The sequence below is a fragment of the Elephas maximus genome, chromosome 20, assembly GCF_024166365.1.
Source record: "Elephas maximus indicus isolate mEleMax1 chromosome 20, mEleMax1 primary haplotype, whole genome shotgun sequence".
Classification (NCBI taxonomy): domain Eukaryota; kingdom Metazoa; phylum Chordata; class Mammalia; order Proboscidea; family Elephantidae; genus Elephas; species Elephas maximus.
In genome coordinates, this window is record NC_064838.1 from 10757403 (window position 1) to 10773071 (window position 15669).

General features: G+C 38.6%; 1 protein-coding gene across 1 annotated transcript in view; it reads right to left on the reverse strand.

Moving 5' to 3' along the window:
- Positions 1 to 15669, reverse strand: part of GALNTL5 (polypeptide N-acetylgalactosaminyltransferase like 5) — a 79494-nt gene that overhangs the window by 33645 nt on the left and 30180 nt on the right. Inside the window, exons 5-6 of the mRNA XM_049861972.1 lie at positions 4727 to 4893; positions 3098 to 3220 (exon numbers count right to left, since the gene is read on the reverse strand). Coding sequence (XP_049717929.1) covers positions 3098 to 3220; positions 4727 to 4893 — 290 coding nt within the window. The remainder of the gene's footprint in view (positions 1 to 3097; positions 3221 to 4726; positions 4894 to 15669) is intronic.

Below are 15669 nucleotides of genomic sequence, written 5' to 3' on the forward strand. Positions count from 1 at the left end.
TATAAGGACAGACATATAGAACAATGGAATAGAATTGAGAATATGGAAATAAACATTTACCTTTATGGTCGATTGATTTTTGACAAGGATACCAAGACAATTCAATGGGGAAAAGAATAATTTTTCCAACAAACGGTGCTGAGACAGCTGGATATCCACATGCAAGATAATGATGTTAGACCCCTTACGCCTCACACCACACACAAACTCAAAATGGATCATGGATATAAATGTAAGAGCTCAAACTATAAAATTCATAGAAGAAAGCAAAGGCATAAATCTTCATGAACTTAGGTTTGGCAATGATTTCTTGGATATGACACCAAAAGTAAAAATGACAAAGGAAAAAAATAGATACATTAGACTTCATCAAAATTAAAAACTTCTGTGCTACAAATGATACCATTTAGAAGGCGAAAGTCATCCACAGACTCACACATCCTGATAAGGCACATGTACCTAGAACATATAAAGAACTCTTAGCACTCAAAATAAGAAGACAACCCAATTAAAAAAGGAGTGAAGAAAAAAAAAATGGGCAAAGAACTTCGATAGACATTTCTCCAGAGAAGATATACAAAGGGCCAATAAATACATGCAAAGATGCTCAGCATCATTAGTCCTTAGGGAAACGCAAATCAAAACTACAATGAGATACCACTTCATGCCCACAAGTACGGCTATAATAAAAAAGACAGACAATAGCAAAGCAAGGTTGTGGACAAATTGGTACCCTGGTACATTGCTAGTGGGAACGTAAAATGGTGCAGCAAATTTGGAAAACTGTTTCGTAGTTCCTCTAAAGTTAAACACAGAGTTACCGTATGGTCCAGCGATTCCACTACTAGGTACCCAAGAGAAGTGAATACTTAATGTTCACACAAAATCTTTTACACAATTGTTTATATAAACATTATTCCTTAAAGCAGAAAAGTGGAAACAACCCAAAGGTCCTTCAACCGATGAATGCATTAAAAAAAACTCATACAATGGATTATCGTTCAGCAATAAAAAGGAATAAAGTACTGACGCATGCGACAACATGGAAGAACTTTGAAAATATTATGCTAAATGAAAGAAGCCAGACACAAAAAACTACATATTGTACGATACCATTTAATGAAATGTCCAGAATAGGCAAAAAGGCCCCTTGGTGGTTCAAATGGTTTGCACTCAACTACTAACTTAAGGGTTGGCAGTTCAAATCCACCCAGCAGTACCACAGAAGAAAGACCTGGCAATCTGCTTCCTTAAAGGTTACTATCAAGAAAACCCTATGGAGCAGTTCTACTCTGTAACATGTAAGGTTGTCATGAGTCAGAATCGACTCAACTGCAACGGGTATTTTTAGGGAGACAAAAAGTAGCTTAGTGAGTATTTAGGGCTTGGGTGGTGGAATGGGGAATAACTGCCAATGGATATGGTTTGTGTGTGTGTGTGTGTGTGTGCGATGAAATGTTCTAAAATTAGATTGTAGTAATGGTTATACATCCCTGTGAATGTACCAAAATCATTGAATTATATACTTTAAATGGGTAAATTGTATGTTGTAAGTTATATATCAATAAAACTGTTAAAATATCATTACGAAAGAATCACATTGAAAAGAAAGAGTACATCTTCCACGTCTTGCTATAAAATACAACTATTTTTCTATGCAATTCACAACAGAATTTTAAGTCATTAAAAATGATATAATCCCTCAGTTCAAATGACTGATTTCTTATTTATCCAAGATATTCTCTCCCTCTATAAGCAAATGTGTGTACTTGTTCTACCAATATCTTGAACAAGCAGGACTCACGGCAAAAACAACTTTACTTTTTTCTTCCACTGTTCCTTTAAGGCCATCCAAGAAGGACTACCCTTGGATGCAAACCAGAACAGTCCCCCGGACTTTTCTGGTTACTCTGGGTTAACTGGAAGCCTTATAGTCACTCTAATTTGAAAACACAGTCTCAGTTCAGAAATTAGAATTTCCATCCTGTTGTAATCAATGTTCCCCGACTTGATGCAGAACTACTCATTGTCCCTTCTCCCACAACTAGGTTGAGTTATGGGAAGGTCATTTGCTTCTGAATTAAAGTTAGCATGATTGTCTTCTTATCACTGCCTTACTTTTCTCCTTCCCCAGCTTGCTATCTGTGATGTCTGATCTCACTAAGGGTCAAAGTAGGGTGAGAGAGGAGAAGTGAAGGGGGCAGGAAAGTTCTTACTCAACTGGAATTATGGAAAGAATGCTTGGTGCTCTCTGAGCTGACTCCTCTTGAGGTATGACTGTTATGGTTATTTTGAGGATCCCTCTTCCCATCCTGTTAGTCTTCTTATCTGCCGCTTCCATGACCTGGGCAAACACATTCTATTCTGGTGGTCCTGAGTCGCTCCTCAGCTCCTTAGAGTCCTGTGTTCTACCCTACTTCTCTGCGGAGACCTGTCCATCACATTAGCCCAACTGCGCCTTTCTCAGAGCCGTACAGCAATCTGAAGCCCTTTCAATTCAAACCTCATTCCTTCCCTCTCTCTCTTCACAAATGTCAGGTCTGAAGCTCCCTCATATCTCATTTCTTCTCTGTCTTCCCTTTATGCTTCACCTCAATTTCCCCTAATAAACGTTATCTTCTCATTCTGTCTTGGCATCTGCTTCCCAGAAGCCCTGAACTGACACCCCACCTTTGCTTTAGAACTCTCCATCGAATAGACCAAAGCTTCTGCAGAAGCTGCGTTCCAACCCACTTTCTCCTTGTCCAGCTTGCTTTCCTCATCCCTTTACAAGTGTTGTTTCCAAGAGCACTCCCCAATGAGCCTCCCGTATGCAGCACTCCACCTCAGACTTTGCACCCTGGGGAACTTATCCTGTGACGGGATAATGCGATGGCCCCTGGAAAAGAATATCTTCCATTTGAAACAACAAATTGGTGTCTCAAAGCAGAGTAGTTTGAGTCAAAAGAAGATTAAACACTCAAATGGCCGAAATGCATTTCCACTTTTCTGAGTGAGCCAGCAGAGACACAGAGGCTCTCGTGTGGATTCCCACGTGCCTGGGCAGGAAGACCCTGGACACAGACTCTGGGCCACGTTCTGAGTGAGATGCTCATACCTGAAGCGCGAGATGCTCCAATCAGCCTTGCTCGGATCAGCCCCTCTCTCTTCTTGTTTCTTATCAATTTAATCTTTCCCCGAAAAACTTCCAGGTGATAGTCTAATTTTTCTTTCAAATCATCTGGAAAAATATTCAACACTTGATAATTAGTAAACAATTACCTCAGAAATTAAAACAGTTTGTCACAATTATGATTAATCCCTAAAAACCATGTTGCTTCACAGGAGTTCTAACTTTAGAAGAAAGTTTTATCCTGTGGAAGGAGAAGGAGAAAAAAAAAGTGATTCATCATCTAAGTCAGCTGGAAATGTTCTTCTGTATTCCTAGTCAGATACCTCTATTTTAATACATTGCAATTTTGATGGACGTTTTACCGGGAAAAGCCTGAGGTATGAAGCTTTGGAGCGATCTGGATTTCCTTCTAACTGTGCTGGTTCCTTTATAACCAACATGCTTCTAACTCTGCAGTGACTCTTACGTACGTTGTCATACCACCCTGAGTCTCAGTGTCCTCATCTAAGAGGAATAATATTCATTACATTAATTAAAGGATTCTATGAGAGGGGGAAATCTATTACCTACCACAGAGCCTGGTCCCTAGTAGCCTCTCAATATTTGAAAGAGAGTATGATAATGACGACTCCCTGGATGGTGCAAACAGTGCTAACCAAAAGGTTGGAGGTTTGAGTCCACACAGAGAGGTGCCTCAGAAGAAAGGCCTGGTGATCTATTTCTGAAAAATCAGCCATTGGAGCAGTTCTGCAGGGACACACGTGGGGTCACCATGAGTCAGAATCCGCTGGATGGCAGCTGGTTGCTGGTTTATGATGATAATAGAGGAGGCTGGGGCCAGGTGAGATGTCTCCTTTTCTTCCTACTGTTTCTCACCTTTTTCCTTCCCAGCCCATAGTGGGTGAGATTTACATTGGATTAGGTAGGCTTTTAGGTTTGAAACCTCTCCAATATTTACACTGTTGTTGCCATGGGAAAATGGGCCCTACAGCATGTGGTAAATGGGGACAGCAGACTCCAAAGATGGCATCGCTGATTTGAGCACTAACCAATGGTCCAATTGAAATTCAGGCCTTGATGGAAATACTTTAAACCTTCTTTCTGGTAAAGTACGTGGATTGTGTCACTCCCCTGCATTAAGTCCTTTAATAGCTCTTCATCTTCTCTAGATAAAATTCAAATAACGCTCTTTCTCAGCACGTTCCTTTTTATGTTTCCGGTTTTATCCACTCTGCTCCTCCCTACACGCCAGCCTTACCCAATATCCCAAACTCACCATGTTCCCTCTCGCTCCTGGGCTTTTACAATGCTAGTTCCTCTGTCTAAAACACCTTTTCCTTCTCTTCACCTGGATAACTCCAGCTCATCCTTCAGACTTCAGTTTAAATGTCACTTCTTTCTGATAGCCCCTTGGAAGCACTAACCACACCATTAGACTGAGCACCTTAAGCACAGGGCCCAGTTCTTACATATTCTCCCATGCACTGATAGCACCTAGCAGAGTGCCTGGCTCAATTTTCACCCCCATAATTCTTTGAATAAAAAACTCAGGCATCGTAAGGGATGAAACTGCCTTCAAGGTAGATTAGATAGGTTATTAGTGTTTTATCTTACCAAATTCACTCATGTCATCTACCAAAATAATTTCTTCCAGGATGTAGTGTGGGGTGAGATTCATGACACTTGACACTGTCCGAAACAAGGCATTAAATTCTTCATTATGGAAGCAAATAATAACACTGGCAGTAGGTAGATATTTTGGATAATGTTTTTCAAGACACCTGCAGGCATAAATAATAGGAAGAAAATGATTCATTTAAAAGCCTTGGATGTTTTGAGGTCTAATTCAATTACCTTTTCTTATTTTCATTTTTTTTCTGTCTTTATTACTTCAATTGATTATGATAACAAGGTGAAATATATTTAAAAATACAAAAAAACATCAAAATGTCTTTAACTTCTTATGATGTTCCAATATTTTCTAATATTAATGCCAGTAATAATTGCCCTTCCCTGAGACTCCGTTTTGACCGTCTTAATTATATTTTAAACATAGCCTAAGAACAAATTTTATCTATATTTTGGTTTCTAGTAGAAAATGAATTAATAAAATTATTCACACTGAAACGTTTGCATTAACTTTATTGTACTATCTTCAAAGAAAATACGACATGCTCCGTTCTCCTTTGCTGCAGCAAAGAAATGGAGTGAGAAGGCGGAGCCAAGGTGGTGCTATAAGCAGAAGCACCATGCTGTCCCTCTGCAGCAAAGACCTGAAAGCTAAGTAAAACAGAAACAAACATCAGTTCTGGAACCCTAAACACCAAATGAAGGAAGAACTCGATTAAGTACTGAATGGAATAAGAAACTGACAGAAATATGCGTCAGAATCGACTTGACTGCAACAGGGTTTTTTTTTTTTTTTTTTTGAGAACAGAGAATGAGGAGAGTGATGCACTGGAGGTCCCCTACCAGCTAACATAGCATAGATACACCATCTTGGACTACAGCTAGTAAGGACTGCTGACAGGGAGTACAGGAAGGCAACTTCACAGAGCTACCAACAGGAGACAGAGCACCCGATCCGTGCTGCCTCCACCGCTGCCATACCACCTGGTGAGAGAGACATCAGCTTGCCACCACCCCAATTCCACCCCACCCCCAACGGCTAGCTACCCTACCACCATATTTTTAAACAAATTAGTATTTATCTATTTAATTTTGTTTGTTGGCTGGCTGGTTTCTTCTCTCTTTCTCACCTCTTTTCTCTCCTTTCTCCCACCCACATAGCCCCGTCGGTTGACCACACCCCTTCTAGGCAGGCTGAGCCACACCACTGGGCTAGAGACCCACTGGCACATGGCCTCACTGAGTCTGCCCCACCCTCACCCATGAAATCTTACCTCACTGCCATTTTATTTACTTTCTTTTTGCTTTTGTTTCTCTCATTTCTTTCACCCACACCCTTAGCTCCCCACCTCACATTCTGTCGTTTCCCTCCTGCCTATCTGCACCATGCACTGAATGCCATGCCCCCAAGTGGCACTGATGTGGTCCCCTGAACCCCACCCTGAACTGTCCCCTGGCTCCACCCCTTTGGCCCCAGTTCATGCCACAAACTACCCAGCCCCACCCTTCTACTCCTGCTGGACCCTCCCTGCTGAACCATAGCTGAGTGACTGGCCTTGCCCACTTGGACAAGGTAGTGAGAAGTATCATGCCTACAGGTGAACAAGCAACAAAACACACTCAGCCCACCTGCCCAGACATAACCAAATAAAACAAAAAAGCAGGACAAAACAATCAAATCTACAATCAATAAATGAAGAAAATAATTCCTGAATGTCCTGGAGACAGCAGACAGTACCAAAATATATAAAATGATAGAAGAGAATGACTCCAGAAAACAACCAAAATAAAACACCAGATGACTTTCTGGTAGAAGAAAAGGCACTGAAACTACCTGACAGGGAATTCAGAACTCTAATATTCAGGGTTCTCCAACAGATGAAGGAAAATGCCAACCAAAATAAGGAAAAAATAGACAAAATCATGGAAAACACAGACAAAGCAAAGAAGAAATCAGGAAAATAATAAGGAACAAAATGTCAAAATAAACAACTAGAAATCATACAAAAACAGCAATTAGAAATCCAAAAGATAAACAACAAGATATAAGAAATGGACACTGCAGTAGGTTTTAGGAGTAAATTTGAAACAATGAAAGGCAGGATTAGTGAAATTGAAGACAAATCACTGGATACCACTTTGTTTGAGAAAAAATCAGAGAAAAGAATGAAGAAAAATGAAGAAACCCTGAGAATGATACAAGGTACAAGCAAATGCAAAAATTTGCGTGTGATCAGAGTTCAAGAACAGGGGGAGAAAATGGAAAACACAGAGAGGATTATTGAAGATTTGCTTACAGAAAACTTGCCTAAATCATGAAAGAGGAAAAGCCAACCATCCAAGAAACTCAGTGAATCCTATACAGGATAGACCCCAAAAGATAAGCACCAAGACATATCATAATCACATTCACTAAAATCAAAGACAAAGAAAGAATGCTGAGAGCAGCTCAGGAAAAATGAAAAGTCACATAAAAAAGGGGACACAATAAGACTATGATTACTCAGCAGGAATCATGCAAGCAAGAAGGCAATGGGGTGACATCTATAAAATCTTGAAAGAAAAAAACCTGCCAACTAAGAGTAATATATCCTGCAAAACTCTTGCTCAAATATGGTGGTGAAATCAGGACATTCCCAGATAAACAGAAATTAAGGGACTATGTAAAAACCAAACCAAACTTACAAAAATTATTAAAAAGAGTCCTTTGGTTAGAGAACCAATAACACCAGAAAAGAACACAGGGCAGGATCAGTCATATATCAACCTAGATAATGAACTTGCAAAGATAAAACAAAAATAAAAAATTTACAAGCACCAGAGCATAAAAGAGGGAATAAATGGTGTAGGTATAGAACTTCCAAATGGAGAGGCAGTCAGGGCTATATCAAGTAATAAGAAAAAAATAAAATAAAATAAGAGACTGGTTTAAACTCAGGAAAATAGGGATAAATTTCAATGCAAACACAAAGAAAGTTAACAAACCTACTTACCAAAATAAAGAAGTAAAACAAAGTCTCAGTAAACAGAAAACCTACAAAAATGAAAAACAACAACAACAACAAAAATCCACAAACAAAAGGAATTCAGCCCAGAAGAGTAAGAGGAACAAAAAAAATGTCAGCACCACACACACACACAAAAAAGCACTATGTAAGATAAGGTAGATAACTGGGATCGTCTGAAAATTAAACACTTATGCTCATCGAAAGACTTCATCAAGAGTGTAAAAAGAGAACCTACAGACTTGGAAAAAAATTTTGGCTATGACAAATCTGAGAAAGGTCTAATCTCTAAAATCTATAGGAAAACTGAACACCTCTACAACAAAAAGACAAATAATCCAACTAAAAAATGGGCAAAATATAGGAACAGACACTTCACCGAAGAAGACATTCAGGCGGCTAACAGACACGTGAGGAAATGTTCACAATCACTAACCATTAGAGAAATGCACATCAAAACTACAGTGAGATATCATCTCACCCCAACATTACTGGCATGAATTAAAAAAAACAAAACAACAACAAAAAAAAAGCAAAATAAATGTTGGAGAGGCTGCAGGGAGAATGGAACTCTTATGCCCTGCTGGTAGGAGCAAAACAGTACAACCTTTTTGGAGAATTATATGGCGCTTCCTTAAAAACCTGGAAAAAGGAATACCATGTGATCCAGCAATCCCACTCCTAGGAATATATCCTAGATAAATAAGTGCCCTCACACAAATAGACATATGCACACTCATGTTCATTGCAGCATTATTCACAATAGCAAAAAGATGGAAACAAATTAAGTGTTCATCAATAGATGAATGGATAAACTATGGTACATATAAACAATGGAATACTCCTCAACAATAAAGAATAATGACGAATCTGAGAAACATCTCACAACATGGATGAATCTGGAGGGCATTATGCTGAGTGAAATTAGTCAATCACAAAAGGACAATTATTGTGTGAGATCACTACTACAAAAACTCAAGAAAAGGTTTACACATAGAAAAAAACAATCTTTGATGAATATGAAGGAGGGCAGTTGGGGTGGGGAGGAAATCACTAACTAAACAATAGATAGGTGGTAACTCTGGTGTAGGGTAAGGCAGTTGGACAATACTAGGGAGGTCAGAACAACTTGATCAAGGCGAGGTCAAGGCAGCTTCATAGACTCATCGAAACTCCCTGAGGGGTGGAATTACTGGGCAGAGGGCTGGGGACTATGGCCTGAGGGGACATCTAGCTCAATGGGCATAACATAGTTTATGAAGAAAATGTTCTACATCCTACTTTGGTGAGTAGCATCTGGGGTCTTAAAGGCTTGTGAGCAGCCATCTAAGATACTCCACTGGTCCCACCCCGTCTGGAGCTAGGGAGAATGAAGAAAATAATAACACAAGAGAAAGATTAGCCCAAAGGATTAATGGACCACAACTACCACAGCCTCCACCAGACCGAATCCAGCACAACTAGATGGTGCCCAGCTACCACCACCAACTGCTCTGAGAGGAATCACAATAAAGGGTCCCAGACAGAGCTGGAGAAAAATGTAGTACAAAATTCTAACTCATAAAAAAAAAAAAAAAAAAGACCAGACTTACTGGTCTGACAGAGACTGGAGAAACCCTGAGAGTATGGTCTCTGGACACCCTTTTAACTCAGTACTGAAGTCACTTCTGAGGTTCACCCTTCAGCCAAGGATTAGAGATACCATAAAACAAGACGAGACTAAATGGGCACACTGGCTCAGGGGCAAGGTTGAGAAGGCAGGGGGAACAGGAAAGCTGGTAACAGGGAACCCAAAGTCAAGAAGGGGAGAGCATTGACATGTCATGGGGTTGGCAATCAATGTCACAAAACAATATGTGTATTAACTGTTTAATGAGAAACCATTTTGTTCTGTAAACCTTTGTCTAAAGTACACTAAAAAAAAAAAAATGTAGTGAATATGATGTTGTTGAATATCTTCCAGGTATTTGGCAAAACATTTTATTATTTGTTCATATAAGAGGAAAATAGAAGCTGAATTCTAGTAATGTTAGTTATTGACTGTTAATGATTGTTTGGATTGCTATATTATTTGTTAGAAAATTTTTGGTTGTAAGAGATAGAAACCCACTGGAGTTTAAGTAAAGGTTAGAAGGTATGTTGTAAAGTGACCCAGTTATATTGTCAGAGGCCCTCTTGTCAGGACAACGGCTGGTGCCTCAGAGCACGAATGAACTCGAAAGTTGGAAGGTGTCTGCACTCTCTTTCGCCTGGGCTCTTCTCTTTACATCTGGGAATGATAGTAATAATGACAACACTAATGACATCAACCTACCTCACAGGGTTGTGAAGATTCAGTGAAGTTAATACATGTGAGATGCTCGAATCAGTGCCTGGGATATAGTAAGTGCTCTACATGTCATAATCGTGATTAGCATTTTCTCTCTGTAGCCTGTCTTTGTTCCACTTCTTTGACAGACTGTGCCTGACATCAGCATATTTTATAATCCAGCACCTCAGAAAAAGCTGGTAGGACTTTCTCTTTCTCAAAATAAAAAATTTACAAGACAAGATTCACTGTCCAAGCTTGGCTCAGGTACCCAGCTGGGCTAATCAGCTGTGGCCAGAAAATGGGGTCCAAATATAAAATAACTGTTCCTACTGTGACCATGTGAAAGGGAATGGGATGGAAAACACCAGGAAAGGAGGTTTCAGGCAGGCAATTCCCTCTGTATCCACAACAGTGCCTTCAGGATGAAGTCCTGCCATCCTTGCTTCTAATGAGCACGCTGACTGTGCTTCTTCTAAGACAGATTTGTTCATTTTTCTAGAAGTCCACGGTGTATTCAATATTCTTTACCAACACCATAATTCAGACACAGAAATTCTTCTTCAGTCTTCCTTATTCATTGTCCAGCTTTCACATGCATATGAGGGGATTGAAAATGCCATGGCTTGGGTCAGGTGCACCTTAGTTCTCAAAGTGACATCTTTGCTTTTTAACATTTTAAAGAGATCTTTGCAGCAGATTTGCCCAAAGCTATGTGTCATTTGATTTCTTGACTGCTGCTTCCATGGGCATTGATTGCGGATCCAAGTAAATGAAATCCTTTACAGCTTCAAAATTTTCTCCATTTATCATGATGTTGCATATTGGTCCAGTTGTGAAAATTTTTGCTTTTTTTTATGTTGAGATGTAATCCACACTGAAGGCTGTGGTCTTTAACCTTTGTCAGTAAGTGCTTCAAGTCTTCACTTTCAGCAAACAAGGTTGTGTCATATGCATATGGTAGGTTGTTAATGAGTCTCCCTCCAACCCTGATGCCCCGTTCTTCTTCATATAGTCCAGCGTCTTGGATTATTTGCTCCGCATACAGATCGAACAAGAATAGTGAAAGGATACAACCCTGACGCATACCTTTCCTGACTTTAAACCATGCAGTATCCCCTTGTTCTGTTCAAATGACTGCCTCTTGGTCTAAGTACAGGTTCCTCATAAGCACAATCAAGTGCTCTGGAATTCCCATTCTTCACAATGTTATTCATAATTTGTTATGATCCACACAGCTGAATGCCTTTGAGTAGTCAATACAACACAGATAAACATCCTTCTGGTATTCTCTGCTTTCAGTCATGAGCCATCTGACATCAGCAATGATATCCCTGGTTCTGAATCCTGCTTAAATTTCTGGCAGTTCCCTGTAGAGGCACTGCTGATGATCTTTGCCAAATTTTACTCGTGTGTGATATTAATGATATTGCTTGATAATTCCCGTATTCTGGTGAATTACCTTTCTTTGGAATGGGTACAAATATGGATTTCTTCCATTCAGTTGGCCAGGTCTTCCAGATTTCTTGGCATAAGTGAGAGAGTGCTTCCAGCACTGCATCCATTTGTTGAAACATCTCAGTTTGTATTCTGTCAATTCCTGGAGCCTTGTTTATCGCCAATGTCTTCAGTGCAGCTTGGACTTCTTCCTTCAGTACCATCAGTTCTTGATCATATGCTCCCTCCTGAAATGGTTGAATGTCGACCAATTCTTTTTGGTACAGTGACTCTGTGTATTCCTCCCATCTTCTTTTGATGCTTCCTGTGTTGTTTAGTATTTTGCCCATAGAATCCTTCAGTACTGCAACTTGAGGCTTGAATTTTTTCCTTCAGTTCTTGCAGCTTGAGAAATGCTGAGCGTGTTCCTCCCTTTTAATTTTCTATCTCCAGATCTTTACACATTTCATTATAATATTTTGTCTTCTTAAGCTGCCCTTCGAATCTTCTGTTAAGCTCTTTTCTTCATCACTTCTCCCATTCATTCAAGAGCAAGTTTTATAGTCTCTTCTGACATCCATTCGGTCTTTTCTTTCTTTCCTGTGTTTTTAATGACCTCTTACTTTCTTCATGTATGATGTCCTTGAAGTCATTCCACAACTTGTCTGGTCTTTGGTCATTAGTGTTCAATGTGTCAAATCTATTCATGAGATAGTCTATACATTCAGGTGGGATATACTCAAGGTTGTACTTTGGCTCTCGTGGACTTGTTCTAATTTTCTTCAGCTTCAACTTGAACGTACATACAAGCGATTGATGGTCTTTTCTGCCTTAACCCCTGGCCTTGTTCTGACTGATGGTATTGAGCTTTTCTATCATCTCTTTCCACAGATGTAGTCAATTTGATTCCTGTGTATTCCATCTGACTAAGTCCATCCACATGTATAGTCACTGTTTATGTTGTTGTAAAAAGGTATTTGCAATGAAAAAGTCGTTGGTCTTGCAAAATTTGATCATGCTATTTCTGGTGTCGTTTTTATCACCAAGACTATATTTTCCAACTACCAATCCTTCTTCATTTCCAGCTTTCACATTCCAATTGCCAGGAATTATCAATGCATCTTGACTGCATGTTTGATCAATCTCAGACTACAGAAGAAGGTAAAATTCAATTTCTTCATTTTTGGCCTTAAAGGTTGGTGTGCAAATTTGAATAATAGTGGTATTAACTGGACAACCTTGTAGGCATATGGATATTATCCTCTCACTGACAGACTTGTTCTTCAGGATAGATCTTGAAATATTCTTTTTGATGATGAACGTGATACCATTCCTCTTCAATTTGTCATTCTCAGTATAATAGACCATATGATCGTCTGATTCAAAATGGTCAGTGCCAGTCCATTTCAACTCACTAATGCCTAGGATATCGATCTTTATGTGCTTCATTTCATTTTTGATGACTTCCAATTTTCCTAGGTTCATACCTCATACATTCCACATCTGATTATTAATGGATGTTTGCAGCTGTTTCTTCTCATTTTGAGTAGCGTCACAAGGCAAATGAAGGTCCCAAAAGCTTGACTCAACCCATGTCATTAAGGTCGACTCTTCCTCAGTCCTCTTTTGAGTGCCTTCCAACCTGAGGGGCTCATCTCCCGGCACTATATCAGAAATGCTCCATTGCTGTTCCTAAGTTTTTTGCTGGCCAATTTTTTTTTAGAAGTAAATTGCCTAGTCCCTCTTCCTAGTCTGGAAGGTCAGCTGAAACCTGTCCACCAAGGGTGACCCTGCTATTTGAAATACCAGAGGCAAATCTTGCAGTAACACACCAACACGCAAGCCACCACAGTATGACAAACTTGACAGATTTAAAGAGCAGTACACTGTAACTCAGATCAGTTTATCTCAGGAATGTAAGGGTTGCTCTAATTTCAAGGAAGAAAACCATATGACCATGCTAAGTCAGTCCTGAGAAATTATTTAATAAAACATATCAGCCACTCTTGATTAAAGTAAAACTCCAAAATAAACCCATTCCAAATTGGTGCATCTTTGGCCGGTCAGCACACACGCCAAAAGTAAACTTTGCTACCAACATAGCAAATTCAAGCACTCTGGCATTCATGTGATACACTCGTTAGAAAGGCTGTTTTTAGAGAAAGAAATGGAAAATGGATGTTAATAAAAATAAATAAGGGGGAAAACTTCAAGTAAAGAAATAGAAAGTAATTTCCTTAACGTGATAAAAAGCGTTTATCAGAAGTCAAGAGCACACATTAAAACATTAAATATTAAAAGAATAATTCTCAACTCATTCTATGAGGTCAGCATTACTGTAATAAGAAAACCAGACAAAGACATTAAAGAAAAATACAGATGTAAATCCTTTATGAACGTTGCTGCAAAATTCTCAACAAACTTTTGGCAAATCAAATCTGACAATACCTAAAAAGGATACTACATCATGACCAAGCGGGGTATATTCCAGGTTGGTTTAATATTAGAAAATCAATGGAGTTCATAATCTTTAGAAAACAGAGAAGAAAAACCATATGATCATCTGAATATACACAGAAAAACATTTGATGAATTGTCCAATTCGTCTAGGTTTTCAAATTTGTTGGAGTTCAGGTTTTCATAGTAATCTGTTGTTACAACAGGTAATGTCTCCGGTTTCATTTCTTAAATTGGTGATTTGCCTCTTTTTGTTTTTTTCTTTTGTCAGTCTAGCCAGTGGTTCATCTATTTTACTGATCTTTTCAAAATACCAACTTCTGATTTTGTTGATTGTTCTTCTGTTTTGTTTCTGCCCTGATCATTATTATTTTGTATTCTTGTTTTTTTTGGTAGCTTTAGGATTCTTTTCTATTTGTTTAAGTTATTGATTTTGGATCTTTCTTCTTTAATGTAGGCATTTCTCACTATGAATTTCCCTCTGGGTGTTGCTTTTACTGTGTCCCAAAGGTTTTGATATGTTCTGTTTTCATTTTTATCTGATTCTAAGACTTTTTAAATTTCACTTCTGATTTCTTCTATGACCCAATAATTTCTTAGTAGCGTATTATATAGTTTCCTTGTATTTATTTTTTCCCTTATTTTTCCTGTTGTTGATGTCTAGCTTCATACTATTATGGTCAGGTCCAAAGGGCACACTCTGCTTCTGACACTGTTTTCTTGGTGTTAGGAGTTCCCCGTCTCTCTGCTTGCTTCTCTCTTTTATATCCCAAAAGAGATTGGCTTGAGTGTAAATTAATCTTGTAGACTGAGTTTACATAACTGCTGCTGATTCCATGTCATCAACATCATAGAGATAAGATTTACAACACATAGGGGAATAACATCAGATAATGAAATGGTGAGTGATCATACAATACTGGGAATCATGACCTAGCCAAGTTGACAGATATTTTTGGGGGGCACAATTCAATCATTGACAGTGCATATATATAAATGTTATGTATTCTTGCTGAGTTGACCCTTTTATTATGATCGTCATGTCCTTCTTTATCTCTTTCAACAGATTTTTAATTAAAGTCTATTTTATATGATATCAATGTGGCCACCCCTGCTCTTTTTCGTTTTTGGTTGCATGGAATATTTTTTTCCATCCTTTTATTTTCAGTCTGTTTGTGTCCTTATGTCTAACGTGTGTTTCCTATAGATAGCAAAAGGATGTATCATACTTATTTGTCCATTGTTCCACTCTCTGCCCTTTGCATGAGAAGTTTAAACCATTCATTAAGATTATTACTGAAAAACAAAGCATCTACCTCATTCATTTTGCTATTTGTTTTTTGTATTTCCTATCTTCTTTGTCTTTTTATTCTCATTTGCCTTATATTATTTGTGTTTGGCTGCTTTCTTGTGATGAGCCTTTTTGATTTCTTCCCTTTTTTCTTCTATTTTTTCTAGGTGATTTCTTAGTGGCTACCACACATGTTACATTACACAACTTGAGTTTGCAACATTTGACATATGAACAACATGTAACATAAAACATTAACATATTAACTCTATTTCTGATTCGTTTCTCCTTCCACCATTTCTGTCGGTGAGTCTCCATTAACATCATTGTACATCCTATATTCGGTAGGTTTACTTTGTTGTTATTTCTTGAGAACTCAGTGTTGTATTGCTCGTGGGATTAAATTATTGAGTTTATTCCCAGAAAATAT